Raw genomic sequence first — 15,101 nt, forward strand, 5'->3', positions numbered from 1 at the left:
TCCAGCGTTGAATGACCTCATAGGTCCCATTGATTGGCCTAACTCTATATTCCATTACATTCCAGAGGGGTTTGAGACGGTTAGGTCATGTGGAAAGAACGGAAACAAACAGGTTGGTTAGAAGAGTTTTGGAGAATCGGGATTAAGAGAGAGAGAGGTAGTCCTAATGCTGGGGTCACACATTCACGTATCACGACGGCGTATGCCCACGTATGTGGATCTTGGGCATCATCGCGGTGAAATGACTTTGAACAGCTGGTAAACAGGACACGGGCTACCGGACGTAAAGCCAGCGACGTAAATTGCGCCGCAAATGTACGCGCAAAGAAAGCAATGTCGGACGTCTACCTGGAACTTACGCCGATCAACTTCACGTCAAGACCACGCCCACCGTTGTGGGGCTGTGCTGTTGCCAGGGGTATGAGCACATACTACAGTTTTTAATTTTTTTTTTATTTTTATTCTGTTTGAATCCGCGAAAGACATCTACAACACAGCTGAATATTACAGTTGAAAATTATATGCACACAAAATCGAGATTTATTATCATTGAGAGAGAGAGAGAGAGAGAAAGAGAGAGAGAGAGATATATATATACTTTCTAATTGTACAACAAAAACATTTCAGTAGACGCAATTAGAATAATGGTTGTAAATGAGCACATCACTGATTATATATTAACCCCATTTCTGAATGATATTTATAGCAATAACCAAGTAACCAGTCGACAAGGAATACAATACGTAGTTTTAGGAATTATGATTTATGAACGCTTTGGGAGCTCTTATATAAGATTAGCACTAGAATTGTCTTGCTTCGATTTTACCATTCAGACATACACTTAGACTTATAAAACTGTTGACTATGGGCGATTTATATTTAAGCGATATAGAATAACATCTAATAACTTATCAAACATTCTTAAAAATAAATACGAATTCTACCTATTCAAGATAATATTTTTTTAGATGTATATAGGAATTCCTCTTAGATATTTACATTATTTGTTACACCATTATTGTAAGACTGCTATTCAGAAGAAATAAATATCTTCGACACTTCCATAATCTGAGAATACCGTGTTACCGGGAAAGTGTTCGTGTGTGTGTGTGTGTGTGTGTGTGAAAGTTATTCTAGCAGATTATAATATACGTTTGCTGTCTACAAGTGAAGTCTTTTGTTATTTTTGGCCTAAGCAGTAAAGGTTATTTTAAAAAGGACTACTAGACATCCTAACAATTGCCTTCGTCAGAAATTTCCCCAGTATTTTTATATTCGTTATCCATTTCCCACTCGCCTTTTATTGAAACCTTGTCTCCATATTCTGAATCGTGATCAGCCACCTGAGACACAGAGAAACAGCCCCTGGGTTATGAAGCCATTAGTCCTGCTCCCACACAAATGGTTCGCACTGCATGGGTCCATATAAGTACTCGTCCAACCCGGGATTATTAATGGCCTAAAGGAAACCTTACCAATAACACCAGGCCCCAACTCCTCTACTGTTCCTGCGTTGCTAATCATAAATTAATTTCTTACTGGAGCAGGTGTGACAGACGACGTATAGGCGGTAGATGCCGGAATCCTGTTGACGAAAATGACCCGGTTGTTGATTTCTGGTTGAGATTTGTGTACCGGAACGCTGGAATACTACCTTGGGAATAGAGCCTGGGATTACCCTGTATCCCTCTGACAGATTCCAATTCATTGTTTGATTGATGTTAGCGGTCAAAAGTCAGGAGAAAGTGGAAATCGTATTAGGAGCCAGTGCTAAAGGATTATTCCAAAATCCGCCATTGTCAATGAAAGAAATAACTGAGACCGTCAGGTCTTGGGATAATCCTGTGGCCATATTTTCAAGTTGATTTTCCAACAGATGATACGAGGGCGCCGACCTGACCTTTTATACCACGCTACAGCGTTGCCATGTCGTACAGGGTTGTAAATGTGTGAATCGGTTTCGCCGTAGGCTGCAGCGCAATTAGGAGGCCCACGTGCTTCGCGGCGGAAAGAAAACAACGACGGCGAACAATGCAGGTGACCCTAGCGCGTACCCCGCAGCAGTCACCGTGGGTCCCACGTGCAATGCCTGGAGCTACGTCAGGAGACATTTGGCGTGACCACCCACGACTTGTTTTGAACATTTCAAAACTGGAGTGGGCTACGGCGCCCTAGTGGGCGGAGCTCGCCTTTTATTGAAACCTTGTCTCCATATTCTGAATCGTGATCAGCCACCTGAGACACAGAGAAACAGCCCCTGGGTTATGAAGCCATTAGTCCTGCTCCCACACAAATGGTTCGCACTGCATGGGTCCATATAAGTACTCGTCCAACCCGGGATTATTAATGGCCTAAAGGAAACCTTACCAATAACACCAGGCCCCAACTCCTCTACTGTTCCTGCGTTGCTAATCATAAATTAATTTCTTACTGGAGCAGGTGTGACAGACGACGTATAGGCGGTAGATGCCGGAATCCTGTTGACGAAAATGACCCGGTTGTTGATTTCTGGTTGAATTTGTGTACCGGAACGCTGGAATACTACCTTGGGAATAGAGCCTGGGATTACCCTGTATCCCTCTGACAGATTCCAATTCATTGTTTGATTGATGTTAGCGGTCAAAAGTCAGGAGAAAGTGGAAATCGTATTAGGAGCCAGTGCTAAAGGATTATTCCAAAATCCGCCATTGTCAATGAAAGAAATAACTGAGACCGTCAGGTCTTGGGATAATCCTGTGGCCATATTTTTAAGTTGATTTTCCAACAGATGATACGAGGGCGCGACCTGACCTTTTATACCACGCTACAGCGTTGCCATGTCGTACAGGGTTGTAAATGTGTGAATCGGTTTCGCCGTAGGCTGCAGCGCAATTAGGAGGCCCACGTGCTTCGCGGCGGAAAGAAAACAACGACGGCGAACAATGCAGGTGACCCTAGCGCGTACCCCGCAGCAGTCACCGTGGGTCCCACGTGCAATGCCTGGAGCTACGTCAGGAGACATTTGGCGTGACCACCCACGACTTGTTTTGAACATTTCAAAACTGGAGTGGGCTACGGCGCCCTAGTGGGCGGAGCTCGCCTTTTATTGAAACCTTGTCTCCATATTCTGAATCGTGATCAGCCACCTGAGACACAGAGAAACAGCCCCCCCCTGGGTTATGAAGCCATTAGTCCTGCTCCCACACAAATGGTTCGCACTGCATGGGTCCATATAAGTACTCGTCCAACCCGGGATTATTAATGGCCTAAAGGAAACCTTACCAATAACACCAGGCCCCAACTCCTCTCTACTGTTCCTGCGTTGCTAATCATAAATAATTAACTTACTTACTGGAGCAGGTGTGACAGACGACGTATAGGCGGTAGATGCCGGAATCCTGTTGACGAAAATGACCCGGTTGTTGATTTCTGGTTGAGATTTGTGTACCGGAACGCTGGAATACTACCTTGGGAATAGAGCCTGGGATTACCCTGTATCCCTCTGACAGATTCCAATTCATTGTTTGATTGATGTTAGCGGTCAAAAGTCAGGAGAAAGTGGAAATCGTATTAGGAGCCAGTGCTAAAGGATTATTCCAAAATCCGCCATTGTCAATGAAAGAAATAACTGAGACCGTCAGGTCTTGGGATAATCCTGTGGCCATATTTTCAAGTTGATTTTCCAACAGATGATACGAGGGCGCCGACCTGACCTTTTATACCACGCTACAGCGTTGCCATGTCGTACAGGGTTGTAAATGTGTGAATCGGTTTCGCCGTAGGCTGCAGCGCAATTAGGAGGCCCACGTGCTTCGCGGCGGAAAGAAAACAACGACGCGAACAATGCAGGTGACCCTAGCGCGTACCCCGCAGCAGTCACCGTGGGTCCCACGTGCAATGCCTGGAGCTACGTCAGGAGACATTTGGCGTGACCACCCACGACTTGTTTTGAACATTTCAAAACTGGAGTGGGCTACGGCGCCCTAGTGGGCGGAGCTCGCCTTTTATTGAAACCTTGTCTCCATATTCTGAATCGTGATCAGCCACCTGAGACACAGAGAAACAGCCCCCCTGGGTTATGAAGCCATTAGTCCTGCTCCCACACAAATGGTTCGCACTGCATGGGTCCATATAAGTACTCGTCCAACCCGGGATTATTAATGGCCTAAAGGAAACCTTACCAATAACACCAGGCCCCAACTCCTCTACTGTTCCTGCGTTGCTAATCATAAATTAATTTCTTACTGGAGCAGGTGTGACAGACGACGTATAGGCGGTAGATGCCGGAATCCTGTTGACGAAAATGACCCGGTTGTTGATTTCTGGTTGAGATTTGTGTACCGGAACGCTGGAATACTACCTTGGGAATAGAGCCTGGGATTACCCTGTATCCCTCTGACAGATTCCAATTCATTGTTTGATTGATGTTAGCGGTCAAAAGTCAGGAGAAAGTGGAAATCGTATTAGGAGCCAGTGCTAAAGGATTATTCCAAAATCCGCCATTGTCAATGAAAGAAATAACTGAGACCGTCAGGTCTTGGGATAATCCTGTGGCCATATTTTCAAGTTGATTTTCCAACAGATGATACGAGGGCGCCGACCTGACCTTTTATACCACGCTACAGCGTTGCCATGTCGTACAGGGTTGTAAATGTGTGAATCGGTTTCGCCGTAGGCTGCAGCGCAATTAGGAGGCCCACGTGCTTCGCGGCGGAAAGAAAACAACGACGGCGAACAATGCAGGTGACCCTAGCGCGTACCCCGCAGCAGTCACCGTGGGTCCCACGTGCAATGCCTGGAGCTACGTCAGGAGACATTTGGCGTGACCACCCACGACTTGTTTTGAACATTTCAAAACTGGAGTGGGCTACGGCGCCCTAGTGGGCGGAGCTTAGCACCCGGACGACACGTCGCCGTACGTTTACGATTTTACGTGTGTTTTACGTTACATTTACGGTTTACTGACGTGAGCTGTTGCCAACTACCAATTTCCGCTCATGCGTGGCCGTGCGTGCGTTGATACGTGAATGTGTGACCTTAGCATAATAGTGTTGGGTTATTGTTGTAGACGAGGCCTCGGAATGGAATAACCTTAATATTTAGGAAGGGCGAGAATCAGCCATGACAGGTCATCAGGCATTTGCCGGGAAATTATATTTACTTTATTTTAAAAACTAAGTACTGAATGAATGAATGAATGTTTATTGAATATTACTGCTCATGGCGTGACGCAGTTGGTGTACACACGAACTTTATTGAAAGACAAACACTGTGTATATATATTTATACGAGTTGCTTGTGAGAAGAGCCCGTGCTAAAGCAGTTTTCTTTCTAAATCTAATGAGAGGCAGAGTTTTACTAAGTTTTAATAGTTGCTTTTGCTCTTGATATTGTAAATATATACTTTAACGCGTTTTATGTACTTGTGAGAGCTGTGTCGTGACTGCATGCATTTTTAAGGAATTTCAATTCTGCAAAAGGAATGAATTGCAGTAAAAAACTATAAAAAAACTCTTTTTCATCGGCGTTTTTTTTTTTCAGACAATGCACCAATAGTGCATAAAAAAATTTTTCGAGCTATGTTTCGTCTTAAATTTTGAATTTAAACGAATTTAAACAATGACTAATATACAATAAACTCACACGCTAATATGCTAAAATAAGCTTGACTGATGAAACTGCAATTACAATCCCGACCTGGGCAGGAGGTCTGTCACTGCCATTAACAGGATTTGTCAAGTATAGTACTATAGTTTTTGCATAAAATATTATATCATAAATACAGCAAAATATTTATCAGTTTTCATACATTTTTAAATACATACGTCTAAGCATTGGATTCATGTTTAACAAGATATTCATATTTAGATTACATTTGAATTAGAATTAAAATCTCATTCGCTCAAGTCAATAGACTACTGCGCTCTTGTGTCGACAATATGCTGTGAAAACACTAAACAGATCGTTTGGTACTTTGTGCAGGTTCTTTCAAAACGCGGATGGCGTTCTATTGTTAGCTTGGGAATAGTATTACCGGAAGGAAAAAAGGCGAATGAAGACTGCTGACTTATTTGTTGAGGCTACAAAGATATACCATTTAGAAAACGAGGCTAAAGAAAATGCCCATGGTATCCTATACCTGGTTTGTCCAGTGCTCCTGTTCAAGGTGAAACCATTTTTAGTGCAGTTCTTACGAATAACTTTTTTTTTTTTTTTCATATTTATATTGGGTGTGACTTGTGTACGGTACGGCCTAGACTGTGGACTTTTAGTTAAGCATTACACATATCGGTTATAACTTACTTTGATACAAGTTTACAGTTGGGTGTAGTAGGTCTAGACATGTGTAGACTAACGGTCACAGTCCAACGGACTATTTCTGAGTTACAGAAGTCACTATAAAAGCCGGCAAAAACTTCTTTAAGAGAGATTCTCGGTCACGTCCATGACATTAAGAAAATTACATTAATTTTGCACAGAGAGAAAATCCAGACTATACATTTTTTTAGGCAAAGGCTAAATTAAACATCACGAGTATCTGTTTAAGTAACAAATTTGACTATCACTTGTCCTTAATTTTTTTAGTGATTTCGAATTGATCATTGACTGTTTAGTGATTTGCAAATTTCTCTTTTATTCAGCCACAAACGTATTTCGTATAGTTGGACATACCACGTAGCCTACATGGACTATGCTTAATGTCACTGCTATGGAATACGTTGTTCATCCTTGGTATGCATACATACTGTACATTGTAACTTACATCACAAGTCGATGATAATTGCATTTTTGTTGGCTTAACTTTTACTGCCGCCAGCACTGTTAGAATTTGCTGGTCAGCCATTCTTTTTCTTCCACCCAAGCGTTGGCTGTACGTAAAGTTTGGGGACGCTAAAATTAACTTGAGAAAGTCGTATATTTCCACCGGTTAAGGCAGAACTGGAGGTAGGATGTATACTAAGTATGAATGTGTGGATTGTTGTGGAAATACATATCATGTTTAAAAATGGTGAATCCGAATGAGACGTGATACTTATGTTTTATTCTCTTTTATATTACTCAGTGATGTCGGTTACCACCTTGTTTTCGTAATCTCCAAGTAATCAGTGACCTTAGAGAGTTAAAGGACATGTTACTGATTTTCGAAAATGTTCAGTGGTCTCTAATCGCCGAAGAAATTACGTGTCATTGAAACAAAGACGTTTCATAAGAACCAAAATCGATTTCGCGAAACATGTAGATGAAAGTCATAATGAAAATATGGACGTTGAATAACATTAATGGCATAATGGAGTGATTTAGTGACATGGAAACACGAGTCTCGATCCTGTGATGTAGAAATGGGGACGCTCAACACGAACCCAAATTATTGACTTGGAAAATATGGAAGTGAATTTAAGGTAAGTTTCGATGAATTGTTCCAGTTTTATTAGCAGGATTATTAGTGTGTTAATATGACCATAAGCCGCCAGTGCTCTGAAAATATGCGTGGAAAATCTAGCAAGAAACGAGTTTCTGAATATCTCAGTGGTGGAAAGGATTGTTAGGGGTGGGGGTCTCCTTGGTGTGTTGAAGGACGCGGGGGGGGGGGGGGGGTGGGGGGGGGGGGGGGGGGGCAGCAAGGGGCAGGAGTTGGCCAAAATCGAGGAAGCTCCTCACAGAACGTATAACAAAACTCTGGTCTCTAGAGAACGTGCTGAAAACTAAGAATATATTCGGGTTGACACAATGTCGAGTTGAATATAGGTGAAGTCAGTGCGTCGCTACGCGCGCTCGCACACACATTATATCTATAAATATATATACTTGTATATATAGCGTAGGGTTTATTGGGGTTTATAGGGACTGATGATACTTGTACTGCTCTTGTTGTGAAGCCGGCTAATGTATTTAAAAAAAAAATATTCATTTTTTCTTACACTTTATTTCCTGGAACTAAACAACGCATAACTGTTGGTGAGGCTTAACGCCTAAATAGCTCGGTCTTCCTTGACTTAATACATTTAGATGGATATATTTTAATATTCTTCTTAGATGTTTGAGAAATTTTAAAAGAATTTAACGCAAATCCTATAATATCAAGAAGTTAACGTATGTCTGGTATATAAAGGTATTTATAGGTAATCATAGTTTCCTGTGGCAGCTTACTGATTTTGAGGAACCCGGGTGGCATTTTCTCTAGATGTAACCGAGTACCATAACCTTCCCCTTAAAAAAGCGCGACGCCATATCTCAAAAACTAACCACAGATTTGTCTTTAAAATAATCTCATTTCGTTTCCCACTCTTAAATAGTGGGCGATGTAGACATGTGCCTATACCCTGTTTTTTTCCATCTGTCCACCCGCATGTGGTGGTCGCGCATGGTAACACTCCGTCACGGGCTTTAGATAGTTACGCTATGTATAAGTTTTAGGTAAATATAAGGATATCTGGGTGTACATTTGTAACTAAAAAGTGTTCTAAAAATTTACTGTAAGCAAATTACACCGTTAATATTCGAAATGGGATATTGTTATTATTGTTGAATGTAAGCTTTATGTAACGATCTAAAGCCCGAGATGCAGTGTTACCATACGCAAACACCACAGGCAGGTGGACAGATGGAAAAAAACAGAGTATAGTCAACATTGACCTAACCTAATCTAGGGGCTGGTGCAATACTAGCATACATCTCAGAAATTTGCACCCGGGTTTGCATGGTACTATTGTCCGATCACCTTTTGTTGCATAAAACACGAAACTCCGAATATTCTTAAATTTTTTGACGCTAGTAAAAGAACGAGGAGTTGGGAAATCATTTGGTAGTGTTTCTTACCTTTCTTTTGCTTTTGAAGTTATCCGTTTGTCTGGACATTTTGTCGGCGGCCGGGTCGCATAGCTTACATCCTGTGGAAAGGCTTATTAGTATTATTTTATTAATCATAATAATATCATTGACAATAAAATCAGCCAATGATAATCATATTGATAGCTAGCACAATAACACATACAGCAAGAGCAATACGAAAAACAATAAAACAGGAATAGTAGAATGATAACTGCAATGCCTAACACAAGAGTTATTATTATTATTATTATTATTATTATTATTACGGTTCTGATAATAACTGATATAATTTGTATCAATTAATCCTTCTTGTTCCTTTCGTCTTCTCAGCTCGGTACAATCAACCGTTCCCTCCATCTCTCCCATAATCCACTCGTTGTAGATGGAATAGCAAGGAGATAATAAATGTAACGTTATTATCAGTTTCATCGCCTTCCCAAAAGGACATTTAACAACATATCCTTGCATCCCTCTGCCATCCTGGTTGGGCAGCCATCTTGGAAGTAAAATTCATCGAAATTGATAGTGCATTCGTACTACGGTACAACGTGTCATTAACACGGCGGAAACTTATTGGATACATATCACAAACATGTTAGAAACAAGTCAGCGATCGTATGTGGAAAGCGAATCTCTGGCGAATTCTGGGTAATCATATGAACCACTTGTCAGAACAAACATTAAGTCGTTGGATTGTGATCAACTTGTTTGTGATGAATTGCTGACGTGTTTATGACTTATTTTTACTGTTGTGGACGCACCATTAGTTTAGACTTATTAATGGCTGCTTATTGTGTAATAAATATCCACAATGATTCAGTAAACTGTATCTCTATGTAATCGACGAATTCAAAGACTTTCGAATACCTGAACGATGGTTTTGATCACTGTTTACGATATTCTCCGTAGAGGGGTTGGGTAGTGCCGTCAGTGCACCTCGTGCGGTGCACTATAGGCATTACTTACGTTCTTGCAGTGCGCCTTCGGTCCCTAGACCCAACCGCTTTCGTTTCTTTAACTGTACTTCCTTTCATATTCTCTTTCTTGCATCTGAATTGCCACCTTCTCCTAACAATTGGTTCATAGTACAACTGCGAGGTTTTCCTCTTTTCACATTTTAAACCTTTAACTGTCAGTTTCCGTATCATCGCTGAATGACCACAGAGGTCCCAGTGCTTGGCATTTGGCCTGAATTCTATATTCAGTTCAATTTAATCAGTAATATCTTACTTATGTAAATGACATGCAATATTTTTCTAATAAAAGTAAAAAAAAAAATCAATCAGTGTTTACGTTAAAATACAAAGTGAGAGGGTGGTTTTATTATGAAGCGTTTTAAAAATAAGAAGATAACAAATCATCACGGAAGTACTTGTTCTGGTGGTGTTATCTTGCACCGCCTCCCATTATAAAAACTTAAAAAAAACCGTCATCTCTCTCACTTTGTAATTTGACGTAAACACTGATAAGGAAAGGTGTTCGAAAGTCTTTGCTTTCGTCTTTTATATAGTAATACAGTTTACTGTATCCTTGTGAATATTTTAGTAACGGCAGCTTTGTTAAATGTCTCGTAAAGTCCGGGAAGGTTTTAGACTAATCAGCGACAGCTCTATAGCTCCGGTACACTATAATTTAAATTGGAGGAGCCAAGATTTTGAGTTAACTTTTTATTGATATTTAGTGATTTTTGTTATTTGAAATATATGTTAAATCAGTCCTTGTTAATGAGCATTATATTAACAAGCATTTTTGTTTGTTATTGGTCTCTCTGCTGTGATTAATCTTTAATTGAATATTCAAACTGCATCTGCGCCATTGGAAATTAGTACATTTTCAGAAGGCTTAGAAAGGTGGCGGTCATGGTAGGTTTGGTACACGGTCCAGATATCTAGACCGTGGTTTGGTACACGGTCCAGATATCTAGACCGTGGTTTGGTACACGGTCCAGATATCTAGACCGTGGTTTGGTACACGGTCCAGATAGACCGTGGTTTGGTACTACTAAAAGGTGTCACGTAATGGAAAAGTATGGGAACCACTGGGCTAGGCGCTAGATGTAATCCAGGACTTATCAGTGGGACCAGTGGGAACTTAGCTTATTTCCCATGAAATCCTGGAGATTGAAACTTACCAATGACGGCATAGCAGATGATCATGGCAGTCATTGGAACGACGTATGTCACAGCCAGAATGACGACGTTATACCTGTAAACGAGATGAGTCAAATTTCAGTTAGTGTTTAAAAAGGGCTAATGAAGCGATTTCTTTGCAGTAGCAACATTGCTAAAATTATTTTAACAACAAATGGACAGTTGTAATGTTACTTTTTTGTGATTTTTCATCGAAGAGGTAATGTTACAGTATCAACAACATGGAGTAAGCTTGTCTTACCAGTGATCAAGAGACAGTCATATGGCAGTAGCTAGCCAGTGTTACTTTGCTTTCCAAATTTCTATGTATGAAACCACGCGTATTGGAAATGTAATTACCTATTCGTACTATGAATTGAATTATGTAAAAATTATTACTGTTGGCGTCATTGACTCCGATTTCACTAAATAGTTCGAAAAATGTCAGAAGACGCGAGATAAAATTCTAAAACAGATTTGTTAGGAAGTCTAATGCATGCACCATGACAGAGAAAAAATATCATTAAGGCGAAATTGGACATCTTAAATCTGTTGCAAAAGTCCAGCTTCTAAACTATTTTAAAAACTCGATAACTGTCACTTTTATTCAATCCAAAAGTCGTGATAAAAGTGTGCTTGCCTAGAGATCGCGAGCCCTTTCCCCGAGACTATATAGGCCAACAAGCGCTCCACAGCTCAAAGTACCGCAGGATTAGAGTCATTAGACGAATATAACCCTATGTGCGTTGTGTCTAGGAGTACACTCTTCTGCATGAGTTCTGGAGCTACTTCAGTATCTACTAGTTTTTGGCTCTTACGGTTGGAAGATGCTCTTTTTTTTTCGCTCCATTCTCTTGTTAAGGTGGTGATAATTTTTTTCAATTTTGAGTTTTCTTGTACTTCAAGTGTATTTATTATATTGTGTTATTGAAGATGAAAAGATGTGGAAATAAACATTCTTATATTATATTATTATTATTATTATTTTATTATTATTATTATTATTATTATTATTATTATTATTATTATTATTATTATTTTGGTATTGAAGATGGTAAAAAGGAACTTCTTAAAGAGAGGCTTGTTAGGCAGGCTCCCTCAGAATAGAATTCACGGATGTGTTAAGAAGCCAAGGGAAGAGGCAGTACAGCAACATACAAGAGTTATAGCAATGCAGACTCATGGATTACAAATACAGTAAATAATTAAATAATAACAACAACGGCAACACTCACGCGTAGTCTATTAGCGAGAGAGGTGCTAGACCGTCCGGCCACTTTATGACGCATATCGTTCTCTCCCCTCGCCTGTAAAAAAATAAATTAATAAATAAATAAGAATAAAAATAAATAAATTAAACATTTAAAAACAGGTAATTTGGAAATAATCATAAGGATTTATTGAGGTAAAGGGAAACATATGGAATTTCGTGAGCTTGTCTCCGAATAGGGAATGAGTGATGGTTTTTAGAAAGATATAGAGATTATTGGATTCGGTAACATTGTTTGATAGAGTAATCGGGAGGGTATGGGAGGCACCAGCGCCGAGTTCCAGCGCACGTAGCGCCCGCTAACAAGCTCGTTTATTTATATAGTAATGTCGAAAACAAATGAAGGTAAACGCAAATGTTTGATAAACTGACAATTGATGATTACACATTATATTAGTTCTAATCATTTAATTAATTTTTTTCGTATCATTCCCTATACTAAAACGGAAAGCTTTTTAGCTGAAAATATATTTAAGAATATCAGGGAGGGAATAAAGTATGGCTAAATTGTTTAAGGCTGTTTTATGTATAAATATAAATATAAAACAAACGTATTATATAAATGTTACAGGCAGATAGCGAAACCAGGCATTTCGCGAACTTCCTGAAATGTCAGGCAGATAGCGAAATGCACTTATAGGGACAATTGATTCGCCCCCCCCCCCCCCCCCCCCCACACCCACCCCCCCCCCCCCCCCCCCCCCCCCCCCCCCCCCCCCCCCCCCCCCCCCCCCCCCCCCGCACCCCCCCCCCCCCACACACACACACAGGGGCTATAGTAGATTCACATCAACCGTGCATTGAAGTCTAGGCCAGTCCCTTACGACGCTCCTGAATGGATGTTGGTGAGCCAATCACAGGGCTAAAATCTCTGTCTCTCTCGAGAGCTCACATAGGCAGGACGCATGTTCCACCTCTCCTGAGGGATACTTTTGAAAGACGTACTATCCCTTAGGAGAGGTGGAACATACATCCTGTCTATGTGAACTCTCTCGAGAGACTGAGAGTTTCCATCTGGAACGTCGTAAGGGACTGGCCTAGACATCAGATGCACTGTTGATGTGAATCTGCTATAGTTCTAAACACAGCGAAACAGTGTAGGTGAGTCCAGTTTTGCCTTGTTGAGTATATATATATATATATATATATATAGATATATATATATATAATATATATCTATATAATATATATATATATATATGATCACTTTAGCAGTGATTCATTTATCACACTTATCCACAGGTGAAAAAATAAGAGACGGTGTAGGTCCTGACCGGTTTCGACTTTATTTCCTTCGTCAATGACTTGGAAATAGTGTCGAAACCGGTCAGGACCTACACCCTGTCTCTTATTTTTCACCTGTGGATATATGTGATATATATAGTATGTGTGTGTATGTATGTGTATGAATATATTTTGCTGCAGTGTAGTGCAAAAATCCATATATTTTCAGTTGACTTTATCACAGTCACGAACATAATAAAATATGAAACGTTGGTAGCTGGGTAAGGAGGTCTTGGAATAATGACATTGGCGATATTATAATGAGCTATATCAGATTTCTGATCCTTCTAAAATATAAACTCAAACGTCAAGTGATTCATCGCTCGCTCTCTCTCTCCTCCTCCCCTCTCTCTCTCTCTCTCCCTCTCTCTCTCTCTATATCTCTCTCCTCTCTCTCTCTCTCCCCTCTCTCTACTCTCTCTGCTCCCTCTCTCCTCTCTCTCTCTCTCCCTCTCTCTCTCTCCCATCTCTCTCTCCTCTCTCTCTCTCGTCTCTCTTCTCTCTCTCTCTCTCTCTCCTCTCTCTCCCTCTCTCTCTCTCTCTCTCTCTTCTCTCTCTCTCTCTCTCTCTCGTTCACGTAATCCGATTTAGAATGTTCTGCCCGATTCACGTCATCGGAACCTTGAATCTCACCCCCTCCTCTCCCTCCCGTAGGAGGGTAGTGTCGTCAGTGCACCTCGCGGGAGGCACTGTAGGCATTACTACTTCGTCTTCTTCCCAGCTTTATCCTTATTCGGGGTCGCCGTTTTTAATGAGTCTCTTCCATCTAAAGATTTTATTTCAGCATCCCTTCGGGCCCTAGCTGCAACTCCTCTCATTCTTTTTACTGTACCTCTATTCGTATTATTTTTCATCCATCTTGCTATCCAACCTCTCCTAACGATTATTTCATAGTGTAACTGCTTTAAGGTTTTCCTCCGTTACACCTTTCAAATCTGTCTACTCTCAATTTCCTTACCAGCTCCTTTACCCTTAACTCCTTATTATCCTACACTCCTTACGAGCCTACACTCCTTATTAGCCTACACTCCTTGAGAGCCTACACTCCTTATGAGCCTACACTCCTTAATCCATTTCATTCCTCTCACCCACATGCACGGACTGTTAGCCTGAGTCTCGCGAATGTGCAGATATCTCCTAAATCTTATCATATCTTAGTCACTGGTATCGCTTAATCTTCCCGAAAACCGGGATCATTTTGCTTCTTGCTCATGTGCACTTTATCGAGTAACGCAGGTCCTCGATGGACGAGTGGTTAACGTGCTCGCTACCCATTCGGTAGTCCCGAGTTCGATTCCCTGCTCTGCCAACAAGGAATCAGAGGAATTTGTTTCTGGCGATTGGAAATTAAATTCTCGATATAATGTGGTTCGGATCCCACAATAAACTGCAGGCCCTGTTGCTAGGTAACCAATTGGTTCCTAGCCACGTCAAAATTTCTAATCCTTCGGACCAGCCCTAGGATAGCTGCTAATCAGCTCAGTGATCTGGTTAAACTAAGACATACTTAACTTTATCTAGTAATGTCCGATGAAAAGTAAAATCTTTGTCGTTGGAAGACTTTCAGTAACCTTTACTGTGCTTCAGCATTATTTAGGCTTTATTACAAC

General features: G+C 40.8%; 1 protein-coding gene across 1 annotated transcript in view; it reads right to left on the reverse strand.

The window, feature by feature from the left end:
• Positions 1-15,101, reverse strand: part of LOC135209315 (tachykinin-like peptides receptor 86C) — a 63,430-nt gene that overhangs the window by 31,737 nt on the left and 16,592 nt on the right. Inside the window, exons 7-9 of the mRNA XM_064242019.1 lie at positions 12,173-12,244; positions 10,940-11,013; positions 8,797-8,867 (exon numbers count right to left, since the gene is read on the reverse strand). Of these exons, the coding sequence (XP_064098089.1) occupies positions 8,797-8,867; positions 10,940-11,013; positions 12,173-12,244 (217 nt within the window). The remainder of the gene's footprint in view (positions 1-8,796; positions 8,868-10,939; positions 11,014-12,172; positions 12,245-15,101) is intronic.

Source organism: Macrobrachium nipponense, chromosome 37 (assembly GCF_015104395.2).
Source record: "Macrobrachium nipponense isolate FS-2020 chromosome 37, ASM1510439v2, whole genome shotgun sequence".
NCBI classification, from domain to species: domain Eukaryota; kingdom Metazoa; phylum Arthropoda; class Malacostraca; order Decapoda; family Palaemonidae; genus Macrobrachium; species Macrobrachium nipponense.